The 19,330-nt window shown below is 42.3% G+C and overlaps 1 protein-coding gene across 4 annotated transcripts in view; it reads left to right on the top strand.

The window, feature by feature from the left end:
* Positions 1-19,330, top strand: part of COL4A5 (collagen type IV alpha 5 chain) — a 97,270-nt gene that overhangs the window by 71,552 nt on the left and 6,388 nt on the right. For all 4 annotated transcript variants that reach the window (XM_018558671.1, XM_018558670.1, XM_018558668.1 and 1 more), the window contains 7 exons: positions 4,538-4,671; positions 5,705-5,777; positions 6,171-6,242; positions 6,366-6,485; positions 7,231-7,329; positions 8,652-8,864; positions 18,189-18,366. In XM_018558671.1, coding sequence (XP_018414173.1) covers positions 4,538-4,671; positions 5,705-5,777; positions 6,171-6,242; positions 6,366-6,485; positions 7,231-7,329; positions 8,652-8,864; positions 18,189-18,366 — 889 coding nt within the window. The remainder of the gene's footprint in view (positions 1-4,537; positions 4,672-5,704; positions 5,778-6,170; positions 6,243-6,365; positions 6,486-7,230; positions 7,330-8,651; positions 8,865-18,188; positions 18,367-19,330) is intronic.

Below are 19,330 nucleotides of genomic sequence, written 5' to 3'. Positions count from 1 at the left end.
ATCTCCTGTCACAGTTTGACATGGCTAGAACACTTTACTCTAGACTCTGTGAAAGCTTAGTCCATGATGACTAAATTACAATTTAAAATTCACAAACAGAGTGGCAAATTGTTTGGTAATTGAGTGATCCTTGTTTCATAATCATTTCACATGCCTTTCTTATGCAAGTGCTCAGGAAAACAAGTATTAGAGATTCATATTTTACCACATGTAGGATTCAATTACTGAGATGTAGAGAACTGTGCAGACACAAAGATCTGTGGGCATAGGGGTGGTACATTAAAAGATGCATAGGGTGCATATAATTGTAAAATTAGCTCTGCTAATAAGCTCTTAAATCTCTCTGCGAATCTGCCGCTCCAGGCAAACGCCTTGTTTACCTCGCGGTAGATACGCCCCTGCTTAAATCCATCCTCTGGGGAACTAGAACCAAGCTTCTGCAGATATGTGTTTCCATAAAGGCCTACTGACTAATAAATGGTATTCTACACATTTTTACTTTGACACTATAGAGAAGGGTAAGATAAGAGAGATTGCTCAAGAGACCTATGTTGTTAGAACATATGTGGACCAAGCTCAATGGTACGCATCGCCTGTACACATGGGTGCTTTCTGAAAGGCTATTATTGATAATGAGGTAAGTTATATGAAACATTGTTAAATGTTTATTTTGGATAAAGTAGGGAATGGATAAAACCTATTAGGTTTTTTTATGCCATCTGTGTCCCATTGGTGAGGTTTCCCTTTATTTTCTGTCCTATAAACACAGCAAGAAGTGACAGGAAATCTCTTTTAAGTGAGGCAATGCCTTTTTAGACAACTCTCACCAGAATATATGTCTCCATTAGAAAATTTGTTGGCAACTAAAGTTTCAGATTTTCCCTCACTTTCAGGCCCAGTGACAATGGTCACAGGACAATTAGAGGGGTAATCCTCCACAGGGGGGTGCACCAAAAACAGTAAAAACCTAACACCCTCAGCACTCTAAAAACTAAACCAAAAGATGTTGGCTTTACATACACTTACATAAAAAAAAGTCTCACAGCTAATTGTTCTTAAATGTAAATTTTAGTTCGAATTGAAAATCAAGCCTTGAGATGCACACAGAAAGCCTACCTGCTCAGGATTGCTGTAATCCACCCAACTCCCTTTTGCTATCTGGTGATTTGGTAACCCGTTTTGTTTGTTTGTAATGCTGGAGAGCCATTCCCAAACACTCTGACCGTAGGCTTCTTGCTGTGTGTCACGTCCTGCAGTGAGCGAGTATGAACCACAACTGCGGAGGATTTGGGTGGTATTATTTGAAGTGATGTATTTCTCGAAGTTTGGCACTCAGTACTGACCCCCAGGCGTCACTCTTAATCTTAAGCGAAGAGTTTGGAGTTCATTACATCATCTGCCAAAGTAGATAGGGATCTTTTTAGAAGGTAGGCCGGGAAGGTATTACCGCATACCCCCAACCGGTAGGTTAAAGTAAAGACACCTCCTAGTAGTATATGCAGCCGTGAATAATGAGCATCAGAAGGCTAACTTAAATTCATATCCAAATATAGTATGCGTCCAGGGAACCCTCTGCAGTGTGAAAGTTAATCAAAGGCACAAACGGGTAGTATATGCATCATGGGGTTGACTGCGGGTCACAGTCAGGCAATTTATGCAGCCAGGGAATTATATCCAGTATGAAAGTAAATGAAAGTCACATGCAAGTAATAAATGCATCCAGGGTATTATATCCAGTATGAAAGTAAATTAAAGTCACATGCAGGTATTAAATGCATCCAGGGTATTATATCCAGCATGAAGGTATATTAAAGTCACAAGCAAGTATTATAAGGCTGTAAGGTACTTATCCGGATCCTGGAAGGTTGCTGGATCTCCTGGCAGAGCTGCCGTGGCATGGGGTCCGGATCAGTGGGTCTCCCGGAAGCTGCAGGCTGGCAGAGTCCTACCCTCAAGATAGGGGTAGTTGGTAGAGGTAGCTGGGGGTTGCAGGCGTTCAGACTGCAATACAGGAACGCAGTGCATGTCCCCCAAGCTGGTTTTTAAGGTAAGAGGAAGTGCGGGTGGCCGAGCCGCACGTTCCCCTCGGTACTTCCGCGTTCCAACGTGAAACGCAGCGGCGCCGCACACCTGCGTCATCGAGCTGTCGCCGAATGCGTTCCACGCTGGAACGCATCGGCGATTGCGGCGGACGCCACTTACACTGTGTCACATACAGGAAGACTCATGTGAAAAAGTGTTGGTACTTCGTACTAAGAAGTTTCTGACAACCTCGGTTTATATTCAAACTGCTTTGTTGGTTTGAATATGACTGGTTAGAAACATCCAAAAGTGAGAGGAAGTTCCATAGCATACCCTTTAGAAAGGCGACCCTCCCATTGAACATTTGAGGAGCTGTATGAAACCTGGCTGCAGTAGTTTTCAGAGAACACACATTAAGGTAAACTAAATGGACTTTCTATCTTTAGCACAGTCAAGATGCTTTCTTGATAGCACTGTTTTTACTTGCCTGGAATTGTGCTTCTCATATTATACTAGCCTCCAGAATATTTGCCATGTCTGGGGGGAGGCAACAATCAAAGGGTTTAATGCCAGAACAGCTATTTTTATTAAACATACTGTGCACTGTAGACAAACTTAACAGTGTGTCATGGAAATGCAGAGGGCAGAGTCTAGGCATTTGTTTAAGGCCCTGGCATTCCTTGGGCACAACAGGCCACCTCATTGTGTAAAATCCTCCTATTGCCAGTAACTTGGCATTCTCATTACAACTAATCCTAAATTCTGACTATCCTTGCCTGTAATTATAGAGGGCAGGAACTTTATATCCTCCAATTTTTAGCATGAGGTTAATATGGCTGCAAGGAATGATGGGAAGTTTATGTACTCATACTAAAGTAAATGTAGCGCTCCTTATAACTTTGTTGTCATTGTGGTTGAAATCGATCATCGATTTGACCCCTTCAACGATTAGAAAGTTGAACGAATGTTCCAAAATCGATTATGTTGGTTCAAAATTCTAACCATGTATACTCTACTAAGTCTACACCAGGGGCACACATGACAGGGTGACAACTGGCCCCTTATTGTCCCTTCTGTTACGTGAACCTGTTGTATTTCCTAGGGGGGCCAACAGACAGGTTCACTTTTCAAAGTTTTTCCATAAGACTGTAATAAGATCTGATGATGACTGATATTAGTGTCTCTGCATGGTTCCCTACTAATCCATGAATGAAAAAGTGATGAAAACGTGATGGGTTGTTTCAGAGAAAGGCATCATATTTGGGAGCGCAAATAAAGAACAGCCCATTGGGAAGGATGGGGAATGGAATTTCTACTCTAAAATAGGGGAAAATCAGTTTCTCTTTTTTCTTATTACCCTCAGCAGTGTCTTGTTATTATATAATGGCACTTGCTCTGATTTCCATGTTCAAGTAAAGAGGAATTGAAATGAAGAATGTAATGTTTAAGCAAAACTATGTTAAAACATATTTGATAAAGAACATTTGCATCTAAATATTTTAGATCTGGCAGCTACTGCAAACATTAACAAGATACAAAGTACAGCATTTCAGGGTGACTCATTTCATATCGGTGCATTTTATATATTTTTTTCCTATCAGAAAATACGGTGTAATGCAACAATATATGTTTTGTGGTTTCTAAAGCGTGAACAACAATGAGAAAAAAAAGGGTTTTAGAGATAAAATGAACAGTGACAAGTAGCAACCGCATGTCTCTAGGTCAGACTGACTTATATTACAATAGCTACATTGTTCAGGGCTGTTCAGGATTTATTCCATACAGTATACTATACTCTAATGCAGAATACTTAAAGCAGAAGTCAATGCATAGTTCAGTACTGGCTTTTTAAATACTTACATATAAAAATAAATTATTATAAGTGCCATAAAATCATCTTCTGAAAGCCGGACACATGATCCTGCTGGTCTGCTTACTCTTAACTTACAAAAAAAAGTGTAGCTCAGGAGGAGAGGTTGTTCCAGAGGGTCACAGGACAATGGGAGATGATTTGACCCATAAAGGTACACTGTGAGCAGGGGAGAGGTGAAGAGTCGTTGAGGATGTCACTGGATGCTTCAACCTCCAGTATACTCTCTGAGCTGTGGTGGCAATGGTAGACCCACTGTTTTATTCTGGTGCCACCACTACAGCCATAGAAACAGTTACCCAGATCAAGACTGAGGCTTAGTGCATGATATATCAAGAATTCTAACTACATACTAGGCGGACAGATTAGATCAGAAAAAAAAAAACATTTTGCCTTGACTTCTACTTTAAGATGAGTTAAGCAATGTTACACCTTACCTGAACTCCTATTACATCAGTATTGCAGTACGGTAATAACACATACACACACCCATATCATAGCTTAATAGTATTATAGAGGAATCTAACATATCTGATTTAATGTAGCAGAACACAGTAGACATAATGGCCTTATCTTACATGCTGTCAGCATTACATGCTGTCTGTTTTGATTGCTTTCTAACTTTTTATTTCTGACTATACAAAGGTCCACCTGGCCCAGAAGGACCCCGTGGCCCCCCTGGCAGTGCAAGCTTTAAAGGTGACAAAGGAAATCCTGGAATACCTGGACAGCCCGGATTCCCAGGACCTAAAGGAGACCCAGGAACGCCAGGTGTTCCGGTAAGCCTCTCTTTACGCCTTTACTGTACACATGTACATGTCTTCTTTAAACATGACATGTAGTGAGCTGGTCTACCTTACAGCAGCTGCTGTTCACAGTCACTGGGGCGGTAGAGATTCAAGAAGGTTAGAGTACAAAGCCATTACTGCAACATAGTGACATCTCATAGTGCTTTGTATATTTTCTCTGCATTTTTTGGGGGGTATCTTTACAACTAAATACATATATATTTTTTGCATTGGAAATATAGCATTCTGTATGAATGTTTCATATTTACTACTTGCAGCCAGCAGAAGGTGCATTTACAGCTGTTCTTTACTACTTCTGCTAGTCATTTTACAGCTATGCTTTGAAAAACCAGTTTGAGTCTTTTTACAGCACACAGGCATACCCTTTCCATTCTTCTAGTTTAAATGGAGCTGTATGGATTCTCAGTTACACAGAGGCAATCAACGAGCAAGCAGGCAACAGTGTGCTTTCTTGTAACACATTCCGGTGCGGGCGATCACACTGCGGCCGGGGAGCGTGGCTGCGATGCCATTGACTTCAATATACTGCCACGCCACCCCCGCCCCAAAACAAAATGAGCTGGCCGGAATGCGATCCAGTACATTCCGGCACCAATTGGGCCGGAACACACTGGGGCTGGTGTGAACTAGCCCTTAACTATGTAACCTGTCTGGTTACCTTTTCTTATAAATATGTTAAAGCTTTTGTATAAACATACATCCCACTGATACAGACAAGCTTATTGTTGTTTCTAAGAATGTTCCTGGAGCTTGGCTCTCATGTGCAGTGGAGTATGATAGACAGGAGAATACTGGGTGATACTTTACAGCTTTTTAAATGAAAATGGGATATTATAGTAATTTTATATATATTGCAATTAGTATATAGTATTAATGTATGTTTGCATTGCAAGTGCAGTACATAAATATGACTGGTGTAACTACATTGTCAGTGATCAGACTTTAATCCAAAGAAAGAAAGATAATTGTTGGTCTGTTTTTAAAATGCTGTGCTTATCTACAGGGTGATCCTGGAAGACCAGGTCTAAATGGAATGAAAGGAGATCAGGGAGTTCCAGGCGTGCCAGGATTCCCAGGTATTATAAATGGGTCTCTGGATGTGCAGATTCAGTCACACCTCAGAGTACACCTAATATTCACATATCATGATGGGAATGTTTGACTTAGGAGACAATGATCTAGGCAAAGCATGAAGGAAACACAAAACTTAATTTGAAGAGTACTCTATATAAGCCTTATTATATGGAGGAATATGATATTTTAATCCCCTTTTAGATCTTTATTTTTTGTGGTATTTATATGACTCGCCTGCCAGAAGCAGACAATGACAGGTGCTGAGTTACATTGTTCCCAGCCTTCCCAGTTCACAAGAGGCAGTAGCTGACACTGTTGCATGCACTGTTGTGACTAATAATACAACATTAGGATAAAGCAACTTGTAATCATGTTCTGTTCTGTGCCTTTTTCAGGTATGAAAGGGCCCAGTGGTCCTCCTGGTTTGTCTGGCAGTAAAGGTGACCTAGGTAACCCAGGTCTTCAAGGTGAGAATTTTCATCCTATATCATTTACTTTGGCCACTCTCTCCTGATATTCACATGGTCTTTTTCTAGAGGACAAAGCAGTTTTCATATACTGAGTCTATATGTTTTGTTTTTAATTAACAGGTCTGCCAGGACCACCTGGTCCCAAAGGTGAGTTCAAGACAATACAGGGACCACCTGGACAACCAGGACGTCCAGGAAACCTGGGACCTCCTGGACCGCCAGGACCCCCCGGATTACCAGGTAATGCTTTGTAGAATGTCAGTTAATGCATTGTCATAGAACTGTATTTTTATATTCACTTTACAGCAGTGTGGTTACATTATTAGACTTAAACAGGATCCCCTTGGCAAGACCACTTTGACATGCCTGTTGATTTAATCATAGCTTATAAATATTTGTTAAAACTATATTGCGCACCATGCTTTTCCCATACCCCAAGTCAATTTGTTGCAGTTGGCTATATCTGTGAACTTTTTCGATACACATCAGAAAGACCATTTGCACAGTTCTTTTCACAGTGCTGTGAAATAAGTAGACGTGAGTATGGCTTATCCCCATATATATTTACCTGCTATTTATAGTGGCCAATACAAGTTTCCAATCTTTTGGGTGAAACTTGATTCATCCTGATGTTGGACAGGGAATATATTACAAATGAGGTAGCCTATAGTGGGGACGTATGGAGACAGCTATTGCTGACATCTCGTTCTGCAAATGTTAGTTTACCCGTTGTTATGCTGATCAAATACTTCCCAAGTCACAGAATCTGAGCAAGTATTCAGATTAAAGGTTTTGACTTTCCTAAGCTGAATGCTTGTTTTGGGTTAGTGACCCAGGAAGTACTGATAGCGAGGTAACAGGAGGAGTTAAGCAATGACAGCACCATATATCACGCATGACTGGTTTCCTTTAACTAAACTGATGGACAGGTGTAGTAATTACTTGGATGGGAACTTTCTCAATGATTATTTTTTCCTTTTTTAAGGTCCCTTGGGGCCATCAGGTGACCCTGGCAGAGATGGACTTCCAGGGTTTGAAGGACAGTTAGGACGCAAAGGTGACAAAGGTCCACCAGGACAACCAGGTAAGTTCTGTCTTCTATTGTTTAGAAATTGTATAGCATCAGTCTCTAAATTACCTAAAATCTACAAACATTACTAATATTCAGTTGGTGGTACTTTGCATATGGTTTTTAATGGCTTTTTCATGGCGGTTTATGTGGGAAGAAAGACCAACAGTACAAACACACAATAATGTTAATTAACCAAGGTTATTTATATGACATATCTATCTTCTGTCATTCAAAACAGCTTTTATACATTGGTAAGCAGCAAAAGAGAGACAATATTGTTTTAAAAGTACAATGGTCATAAGAACCCAATACTGTAAGAATAATTTTTTAATTTGTGTGGAATGTGCACTAATATTAAAATCTAACAAAATCTAGCATAGAAAAAAAGATAGAAGTTTAGATAAATGTAAACAAATTATTGTGTTTTGTTATTTTGGAAATTACACTGTAAAATTCAAGATTTATTACTGCTCAATGAGACTTTGTTTATTGATTTCAAAGTATTTCTCCCTTAAATGTGCTACTTGATGAATATCTGTTAAAAAAAAATAAGTCAAGGCAACAACTGGACTTGCTGTATTTTTCTTGAAGATGTTTCACTGGACGTCCAACCAGCTTTCTCAATTCAGAATGACTTGTGCAAATATTCTCTGGGAATAAATATGGTGAATGTTGCTCCAATCCACATAATCTGTTAATCGCAACCAGGTGTTGATTGCATTTGCATTATTGGAGCTAGGAGGTGTTATTAACCTGTCCAGAGAGAAGTGTTAAAACAGCATTGTATGTGGCAGACATTGATTAATACCCTGAGCAGCTAGGGGCTTTGACCATCTTGGATAAGCCTGTGCAATCAAAAGCTTAAAACACCTTTCACTTGGATCATGAGATATGTTAAGGAAAAGTACATGATTCAGGCAAGTAATATTGTATACTCTTTTGATTTTGCATATTAGATGATAATTTTGTATTTAGTGTAGGAAATGGAAAGGAAGCTTGTATTGTGGACAGAAACTAGAAAAGAGTGCCGATATAGTTTTTTAAATCCTATTGACTTTCTGAGCTGGTTTCTTTCCATAGAAATTAGCATGCCTTACCCTACCTCCCACATGACATTACTCCGGTATGGAGATTGGCTGTTCATGAAACAGAGCACTGCCATTTGGGAAGGATTGTAATATTTTTTTTCGGATTCATCTTGTGATGCTCCTTTTAAACACTGGTCTATTTTGTAGCCTTTGTTAACAACTTCAATTTTGCATCCGACTGACAATGAAAAGATACTAAAATAATTTTAGATGCTTTTAACACCTTTGCACTTTCATTCTTAAAAGGATCAAGAGGAAACCAAGGTCCTCCAGGTCCAGATGGATTGCAAGGTCCTCCCGGTCCAGCTGGTTTAGGATCTGTAGCTCATGGATTCCTTATTACGCGCCACAGTCAGTCTACAGATTCCCCACCTTGTCCTCAGGGAACTGCCAGAGTCTATGATGGGTATTCTCTTCTCTACGTACAAGGAAATGAAAGAGCCCATGGTCAGGATCTGGGTAAGGAAGCAGGTTTATTCTAAACACATAAACAAGAACAGATATAACGAATGTTTGCACTGACTGGCAGTCAGTGAACATCTGCTATCAAAAATATCTAAAGGGAAAATATAACCCTCTCAATGTTTTATTTTCTTTTTTACTTTTCAAAAGATTTTATTGGTTTTCAAAAAAAATTTTTTTTTTTCCACAATAAAACATCATAAAAGCATATTTGGTTACATACATGTATAGTGATGGCATATAAACGTATGGAGCATCGTAATAATGTGAACAGTCTCAAGTCGGCCACCCTAGGTACTGGACGTAAAATATGCGAACATAAAAATAGGACAATATGAATTGTCTATAAGGTAAGTATGTGAAGTCACCTAAATCGCCTGGATCCTTAGATGGGATCAGTAATTCTGAGTTGGAAGGTAAGGACAGTAGAGAGAAGAGAGAGAGAAGGAGGGGGGTACAGGGTGAGCACTACCAGCAGGTCTCCCCACCGTTGTCACAGTTGGTTGGGATCAGTTTGATGAGCCCGATATCAAAGCGACAGTAGTCGTAGATCAAACGACGGGGGTAGGTAATGTGTGACCCATGGTTCCCACTGTTTTTCGAATTTGGGCATGCTGCCCAGTATGCGGGCCAATAGCTTTTTGTTGTAGAACGCCCAGTGCACTTTATTTTTCATTTCTGTTATATTTAGCGATTTCGTCAGCCAGGCTCCAGCTATAGTGCGTTTGGCCGCAGACAATATTTGCAGCATTAGTTTAAATTGTAAGGTAGTAATACCTATCGGTCGAACATTAAGGAGGGCTTCCTGTGGCATAGGTGAGATATGTTTGTTTAGTGTGACTGAGATAATCTGGAAAACCTTCCGCCAAAAGGCGGCTACAACCGGGCATGACCACCACATGTGGAAATACGTACCACTGTCACCACATCCCCTGGTGCAGAGGCCATCACTTTCCGGCACAAAGTGTACTGCCTGTGTGGGCTCTATGTACCATCGGAGAAGCACTTTGTAGTTAGCCTCAAGAGTTAATGCATTTTTGGAGGATGACTTCGTGCTTTCCCAAATTTGGAACCTTCATCAATCGTGGTTTGGAGATCTACGTGCCAGCGATCCATATATGTGTGATGAGGTGGGCCCGCACTTGACAGTAGAGAGGAATACAGTTGTGAAATTAAGCCTGGGGTGTGGGGATCTTGGGTGCATATTCTTACGTATGATGTCATGCGCGGGGAGGCTAATGGGAATTTTATTTGTGATTGGATGAAGTGTTTAATTTGGAGGTACCTAAATAATTCACTGGAGGGGAGATCAAACTTAGATTGTAAATCGGGGAATGGAACAACTCCATTGCTAGTGGTGAGTTTGTTCAGTTGTGTCACCTTGTTTGAGATAATGTTTTATTTTCTTACAAATGTGTTCAACTTAATGTAAGTAATCCTATACATTTGTGTAAGTGTTTTTAAAAGCCTTGTTACTGTGGATTGTTTGTAATAATATATTTGCATGGGAGCAGCCATTACATTTCATTCATCACAGTCATTACATTTGTAGGGTGTGCTTCCTGCTTAATATTGCTGCACAGTATTTTTGCCTTAGGTGCCCATAGATTTTCAAAAGCAATTGGGCAGACAAATGTCCTATTCCAATTATGTTAATGATCACATTTATATGAATAATTACTTTGCACTTTAATTATAGGTACTTTATTGATTTAAATATTGGCACCTTATTTATGAGAGGAATATGTTTGTATAAATATATTTTGTATTGGTTAGCTTTTTTAAGATTACCAGGCACAGTGCAACACAGATGATCTTATTACAATTGGAATCGCAATATGCTTTAGTGAGTGGTTCAGCTTGCCGTGGTAGATTTTGCACATACAGTATATTTGTTTCACATCCTAGCGCGGTTCAATTGTTTCTATGATCAATAATTCCACCCTACAATGGTCTACCATTGGGTGTCTGCTGGACCCATAGACAAGAGAAGCGTTTGTTTTCAGGGTACCCTTACTACGTCAAATAGTATTTCAGCACGATAAGTAACATTAGGTCCCCTTTAAGGAATACCTTTACTTAACACATGCTAGCCAATAGAGGGAGCATCTACAAATCTGTATATGTACCTTAGTAAAGCAAGTGAATCACATAAAAAAGTATTTAAAAAAATATGTGCTCTCAGAAAATACACTGTAGTGACTAATTCAAAACTAAACGTCAACATGTTGCTTTGGCTATTGCTCTGCTGGCACTGCACTGTCGATATAAGAATGTGGCCAGCATAGAAGATGCCAAGGTGTTCGCAATTTGGCCACCTACAAGTATACTGAGTGAATGTGTGAAAACAGAAATAGAGGAAATAATGTACTCCAAGGTTTTAGAAATAAATGCCTTGACAAAAATATCTTTAACATTTTATAAACATTTTCTGTGTAACTGTTGTAGCTTACTTTTATGTATTTGACCTTTTAGGCAGCGGAGAGGCTGGCAAAAAGCTATTATTATTGGGATAGAGGGACAGAAAGTGATATGTATATAGGCAACATCTTTCCCTGTGGTTGTTGAACACAGTCAACAACCCTTTTATATAAGGCAACTTGTATTGCAGCACTAGTAGTCCATAAAGTGAGCTTATAAAGGGAGTGCATGGTAGGACATCCTGCATATAACCTCTACGTTGTGCTGGCTTCCATTGCCTGCATAGCTTTTATGTTAATGACATCATAAATGGGCATGACACATTGACATTCATAATTTTCTTTTTTTTTAATCAGATATTTTTTATTGGTTTTGCACATTGTCAGATACATTTGACAAACAGGTAATAATAATTTAAAAAAAAAACAAGGAACCAAAAAGAAAAAGGCCATAAGAAAGAGCCATTAAACAGACACATTGGGGGTGATTTACTAACCTAAACACACGCACGCACTAGGTGCGTGTGATTTTTACACAGCAAAACGTATTTATCAACCAAAAAGTCTCTAAAAGCATATTTCCACTAATGCCATATATGGAAAAATCATGCACATGATGCATATATAATGCTGCTTCACAGTTTAGACAAAAATGGTTAGCTCATGCATTTACATTCCTGCATTCATCAACGCAAGCAACACAACATAGAGCTAATTTACACAACATCACCTTGCAAATTCATGCTTGGCTTTGCACAACACACCTGCTGGGTGTGTACACACTACAAAGGTGTCTAGATTCCACAAATCTAGATCATGCTGGGAGGGAACACACTAAAGAGGTGCATACATGTTCGTGGTGTGTTTATAAGGTTAGTAAATCAACCCCATTGAGTCGAAAACAAAAGGTGGGTGGGGGGATTGGCATAATATCATGCAAATAACAAGATTCGACAAGAATGGGGTGTTCACTGTTTGTGAGCGTAGATGTAGTAAATAGTATAACAGGCACTTCATGAAACACTAGTACCAAAAGAGAAAAAGCCATAAAAATAAAACCCAAACACTCTGTGCGTATAGCCAGCACCTGTCACAGCTGGTAAATGGCTATATGTAGGAGAGGCCAAATCTAACCACTAGTATCCCTCTGGAATATGTGAGCAAGCTGATTAGTCAGAGATGTCTTGCCCTCGATACGTCAGCCAACTGTCCCAGATGGAATGGAAACGGGACAAAGTACCCCGTTGTTGAAAAGTAACTCTCTCGAACGCGACCACCCTGTCGAGTTCTATTAAGCAGGAGGTCAGAGTTGGGGGTAGGGGGGGTGAGATCCACTTACGGACCACTAGTCTGGTTGCGGTGAATAAGGCCTGTTTAAAAGCTATAGTAGTGTGTCGTGTAAGGACGTCAGAGTCCACGATACCCAGAATACACGTTAATGGGGAGTTTGTCACTGAGGATGCAAATACTAGGTTAAGGGTTACTGAACCAGCTTAGGGCATCTCCAAAGCAGGTGGATCAGGGAGCCCCGATGAAAGCCACACTTGGGGCAATTGGAGTCAGCCCTAAGCCCTATACGGAACAAGAATTCAGGAGTGCGATATGTTCTGTGAATTATAAAGAGTTGCGTCAGCCTATGAGTGGGAGATAGGGAGACCTGAGCAACACCCTGAAAAACATCGTCCCATACATCATCCTCCATGGGCCCCACATCACCCTCCCACCCCTCCCTGCACTTCAGGGGGAGGAGGACATTGGACTTCAGCAGAAGATGAGAGTAGAGAAAGGAGATAATCCCTTTAGTGGAGGTCGCCAAGAGGACAGTACCAAATATCGGAGTGGGAGGCAAAACGGGAGGGCCCTGACGAAACTGGGATTTTAAAGCATGATGTTGTCTTACCAGGGGGAAAAAGGGGGGGGGGGGGGGGGGAGATCCACTTACGGACCACTAGTCTGGTTGCAGTGAATAAGGCCTGTTTAAAATCTATAGTAGTGTGTCGTGTAAAGACGTCAGAGTTCACGATACCCAGAATACACGTTAATGGGGAGTTTGTCACTGAGGATGTAAATACTAGGTGTAGGGTATCCACCACCTGATCCCAGTACCGAACCAGCTTAGGGCATCTCCAAAGCAGGTGAATCAAGGAGCCACGATGGAAGCCACACTTGGGGCAATTGGAGTCAGCCCTAAGCCCTATACGGAACAAGAATTCAGGAGTGCGATATGTTCTATGAATTATAAAGAGTTGCGTCAGCCTATGAGTGGGAGATAGGGAGACCTGAGCAACACCCTGAAGAACATCCTCCCATACATCATCCTCCATAGGCCCCACATCACCCTCCCACCCCTCCCTGCACTTCAGAGGGAGGAGGACATTGGACTTCAGCAGAAGATGAGAGTAGAGAAAGGATATAATCCCTTTAGGGGAGGTCACCAATAGGACAGTATCAAATATCAGAGTGGGAGACAAAACGGGAGGGCCCTGACGAAACTGGGATTTTAAAGCGTGAGCAAGCTGGAAGAACTGAAAGTAGCACCTAGCGGGGACCCCATACATTTCAGTCAGCTCCTTAAAGTCCTGCAGCTTGCCCTCATTATACAAGTGGGAGATGGTTATCACCCGTTTGCTAGTTCAGTCAACGGTGCTCTGGAGAGGGAGGAGCTCTGGTAGGCGGCCATTTTGCCATATCGGCGTATGTCTGGTCAGGGCTCCCACGCCCAGTGCCAGTTTAGCCGCATCCTAGACCTGTCCCATCAGCTTCAAGGTAGGGTAGGTAGAATAAGTTTTACTGTATAGATCACTATCTAAATAATGTAAAGGGCTTAACCCCAGAAATAAATGGAGAAGTATACGGTAAGACAGCAGTTGATGCTCTTCAGCTGCCCAGCCTGTGAAGTGTTGCAGCTGTGAGGCCAGAAAGAAGACCCATGGACAAGGGAGGGCCAGCCCCCCCGAGGACTTCGGCCGCTGCAGAACATCAAGCTGTAGCCTAGAGGGTTTCAGTTTCCAAATCAATTCTCTAAATATACTGTCAATTAGCCGAAACATTTTTTTAGGGATCCAGAGAGGGGAGTTATGAAGCACATATAGTAGTTGAGGCATCCAGACCATCTTAATCAGATTCGCTCTACCGGACACATACAGTGGTAGTTTGACCCAGGAGTTACGTTGAGTTTTAAACCTCCCTAGAAGGGGTTGCAAGTTTAGAGTGAGATAGTCGCTCGGGAGAGCAGATACCTGGATACCTAGGTAATGGGGATTGCACTTGTAGGTGCGGCATTGTAGCATCCAGTGGAGCACGCAGTGGATCCAACGGGAGAAGGTTAGATTTATCCCAGTTAACTACCAGGCCTGAGTAGGTAGCGAATTCCGATAATAGAGACATAACACTGGTCAGGGAGGACACCGTGTCCGCCAGGAACAACAATGTGTCATCAGCATAGAGAACTATCTTCTCCTCTAACGCACCCCGTGCCAGGGGCTCAATTGCCAGGGCAAATAATAAGGGCGACAGGGGGCATCCCTGCCTGGTGCCCCTCTGTAAAGTAAAGGCAGAAGACAAAGAGTCATTGATCTTGATCCTGGCAGAGGGGTGGTGATACAGCAGGCTCACCCACTTGCAGTAATTTGGACCAAAGCCAAAGACGCTGTCACGATCCGTAAGCGAATAAGGGTTGAGGATCGCAGCTGCGGAACTCTTGCAGTACGGCCTATGGGATTGGGTCAGATAGACGGTTCCTTAACACACCAACTGCGTAGAGGAACCGTTCCACATCATGTATCCCGGCCTATATGGGGCAAGAGTGTGGGCGCTCTAATTTGTGTAACGGTCTAAAAGACTGCTACTTACAGCTATGGGGCGTGATGGGACTGTAGTTTCTCAGCGGTACACCCCGCACTAATGAGCCCCTCCTAAGGGGAGAAGTTAGCGAATGAATATTGGTTACTAAGCGATATGCAGCAAGTGTTTAATGAATATTGGTTACTAAGAGATATGCAGCAAGATGTTAACAGTCCTGTATATTACACACCACAGTATGATCTGGCACTGCAGTCTTAGCACCAGGAGATGGGGCTAACCCCAGCACTTGCGGTTTAGAGGAGAGGTTGCTGTAGCTGGTGTTAAGCCTGTGTCAACCTGCTGTAGGAGAGTGGTGAGCTGGGGGTGAAGGCGTCCCAAAGTGTGGCTAGCTGCTGGTAGAACTTCGGCAGGCAGCTTGGTTCAGAGGAGGATGCGGAGACCTCGCTCGACGTTCCTCATTGACAGAACTCCGAGTGAGTGTTTCCGCCGCGGCTAAGAAGGGAAGCCGAGGTCTAGGGGGCGGAGCCCGGCGTGACGTCACCGCTGGGACGGCGCGCCGCTGGAGGGAATGGACGTGCCGGGTGAGTCTCTGACAGACGCCCAGCACTGCCCACAAATATCTCCACTCCACACTGTCGAAAGCTTTAGCAATATCCAGGGCGAGGAGCGCCCTGTTGCCCGTATTGTCAGTGGGAACTTGCATGTTCAGAAACACTCTACAGATGTTAATGGCAGTAGATTTATTGGGCATAAAGCCGGACTGGTCCGGGTGAATCACCGACGCAATTTTCCGGGACAGCCTCAGTGCGAGCACTTTGGCCAGGATCTTAACATCGACATTCAATAGGGAAATAGGTTGATATGATTCTGTTAACAGCGGGTTTTTATGTTTTTTGGGGAGCACCACTATGGTAGCTTCATACATCGTGTTTGGCAGCGAACCAGAGGAGAAGGCGTCATTATACACCTCTAGGAGTGTGGGTAGGAGGGCCTTAGGGTAAGTTTTATATACCTCAACAGGTAACCCATCTGGACCAGGAGCCTTACCACTGGGGAAGCTAGCCAACGCCACCTCCAGCTCCTCCAGGGTAAGAGGGGCCTCTAGATCCTGTCTATCAGCAGGCGACAGGGATAGGAGGGGAACCTTTCGTAAGTAGAACGAAAGTTCAGAGTCCGAATAACTAGCCTTAGTTTGATATAGGGATGCGTAGAATGTACGGAAAATGTCGGACACCTTGCCCTGGCTCGAATGAGTAACCCCCATAGAGGCAGAGACAGCGCCGATATGACTAGAGGGTTGTTGGGCTCTAGCTACCTGAGTTAAAGTTTACCTGTCGCATCCCCCTCCACCAAAAGACCCGTTTGGCAAAAAAATTGTTTATTTTGGGCCTGCGTCTCCAACAAAGCATTTAGGGAATCTTGTGCAGCTAGCCATGCAGTCTCCTTACAAGTCTTAGGGTCTGCCACATAGCCCCTCTCACTGTCAGCAACCAGTTGACGTGCCAGAGACAGGTCCCGCCTTTAGCTTGGACTTAATAACAATAACGTTCTTGAGTAAAGTACCCCTAAGGTACGCTTTCAGCGTATCCCAGACCACACCAACAGTCGCAGAGGGAATATTTACAGACAAGAAAAACTCAACGTCACTCTCCAATGCTGTGTGATCCTTAAATAAAGTCAGCCAAAACGGATGTAAGCGCCAAGGAAGCATGGACCTACGGCCGCCAAGGCGCAATTGAACAGTAAGCATGGAATGATCCGAGAGGCACCTCAGGTGAATATCATCCGATTGAACATAGGAAAACATTTCCGAGGTGCCCAGGGCAAGATCAATCCGCGAAAGGGAGCCATGTGTCTTAGAGTGGCAGGTGTATTGTGAGTCTGTGGGGTGGGAGAGACGCCACAAATCCACCAGCGCCAGCTCCCCGCAGAGCTTGTTGAGGGGTGTTATGAGTGGCGTGTCAGTTTCCAACCGGGAGGGGAACCTGTCCAGGCTAGTGTTCAAGACCCCATTAAAGTCTCCTGTCACTAGGACAGGGAGTGGTAACTTATCCGCTAAGAAATGAGCCAAATGATTGATTCACATACAGTACAAGCAATAAAAACAACTGGCTGATCAGATGTCTCCTTATACGCTCACTCCATTTATACCACCCATTTCAAGAAAGACATAAAACCGGCGCGCTGTGTGTAGCATCTGAGAAGATAATATGCTAATAGCATATCTTATCAGAAGCTGTACACAGCGCGCCAGTTTAAGTAGTAACCGGCACACGCTGTATGCAGCTTCTGTCGCAACTGCAGGACGCAGATGCCATCCGCAATTAAATCAGCTCTCGGCGCCCATCGGTTGCGACATGCAATGAAAATTATTAGTGCCCCCCCAGATCTGACTGTGGTATCTTATGTGCCCCCCCTAAATATTGTTCCTAGAGTCGCCACTGACTACATGTAAGTATACACATCAGAGACCAGGCATGTAAACAGCTGGAAGGTGTGGCTGGGCATTATATAAATATAAATGTAATGTATACGTTTATAAGTGAAGATGATGAAAAAGCACAAAACAAGCCATGTATTTATTTCAGCTCATAAGAGGGCGCCTACAATGCAAAAGAATGCAGCCATGTGAAGGAAGCAAACCCTTTCATTGGCTTCTGTACAAACTTATCCCAGTATGTGCCGAACTATTTCTTCAGTCAAGTGCTTACTGAGTTATATAAAAAACATCAGCACTTCATTTATCTTATAAATAAATTCCCAGTTCACGCAAAATGAAAAACAGTAAGAATTCCAACCGCTTCATATGAATAAGAATCAAGGTGATCCAAAACACGTTATGTTTCTGTAAACAGTCAATGGATACATTTATAAATCAGTGTATCTGACAGTTATGAAACATCCACTACAGGTGAATCTTCCTGCGGCATGTGTTTTAAATTATAGTGACTGATTTACAACCAGTGAATGTTTGGTGAAAGTGACATCCACTGCTTTATAAATATACCCCTATGTGTGACTTTTAGGATTTGTGGAAAAAAATATCACACTGCAATTTTAAGCCACATTGTGTCCTGATTATGTTTTTTTCCCTTAGGTACTGCTGGTAGCTGCCTGCGACGCTTCAGCACCATGCCTTTTATGTTTTGCAATATCAACAATGTATGTAATTTTGCATCAAGAAATGATTACTCTTATTGGCTCTCTACGCCAGAGCTGATGCCAGCAAATATGGAGCCCCTAAGGGGAAGAGAGATTCAGCCTTTTATAAGCCGGTGAGATTTTTACATTTTTTGCCATTTGCCTATTGAACTGTTTGCAAACTTTAAAATTGGTGCTGTTAGTTGTCCAAGCATGGAATTCAGATTTACCAACCTATGTAATTTAAATAATGTAGTACCGCTTCAGTACACTGTGGCACCGTAGTGAAAAGAGCTCTGTGTTGGGTTTATGCATCACCACCACCATGGAGCCAGTTAGTGGCGTCATTATTGTGCAGTAATCAGACTACATGTTTTGTCTGTGAACTTTCAATTAGGATTCCTGATGAAGGTTTCCACCTGAAACTATTTGTCTGGCTGGTAAACTGGTAAGTGACATGTATAAAGACAAGCTTTCAAGGAAGCAATATTCCCTTAGGTAGGGGACAAAAGATGTGTTACTTCTCTAAAGACTTGCATTTACTGTATTAAGGTCACTGACAGGCTAATGCAGAAGAGGAACTTTTGTTGGAATTCAATTTGAGATTCGCCTGTAGTACTTTATAATAGCTCAGCTGACCCAGGACTGGATGACCATCAACCACCTGAGGAAGCTGGAGTGCACAGTTTTGAGCTCCTACTTATTACTCCCATAAAACCCATGAATGTTGCAGCAGAAGTTAAAGACACCACACGTGACTTACCTGTTTCAGACAGTGATGTTCTGCATTTGCTACTTTGTGGATTGCCAGTCAGCTTGTATTAGCACATTGATTACCACTATATGTCCAGCTAAAACATTTTTTCTTAGTTTTGGATAGAGTAGGGATGGATTAGAACTCCCGTCAGATTTTTACTGCTATCTGGGGCTCCATTGCTGACAATGTTTTACCAGGGTGGAAGTGAGGGGAACTCTCCAATAGCAACACAGAAAGATTGCACAATACATGGGCCATGATGAAAGGGGACACATTGGATTTCCTTTTATTGATCATTTAATAAAACATTGCTTTGGACTTTTTGATCATTGGTGTGGCAT

The sequence above is a fragment of the Nanorana parkeri genome, unplaced genomic scaffold (assembly GCF_000935625.1).
Source record: "Nanorana parkeri isolate BGI_ZX_2015 unplaced genomic scaffold, ASM93562v1 scaffold352, whole genome shotgun sequence".
Taxonomy (NCBI): domain Eukaryota; kingdom Metazoa; phylum Chordata; class Amphibia; order Anura; family Dicroglossidae; genus Nanorana; species Nanorana parkeri.
This window is presented reverse-complemented; position numbering and strand designations above follow the sequence as displayed.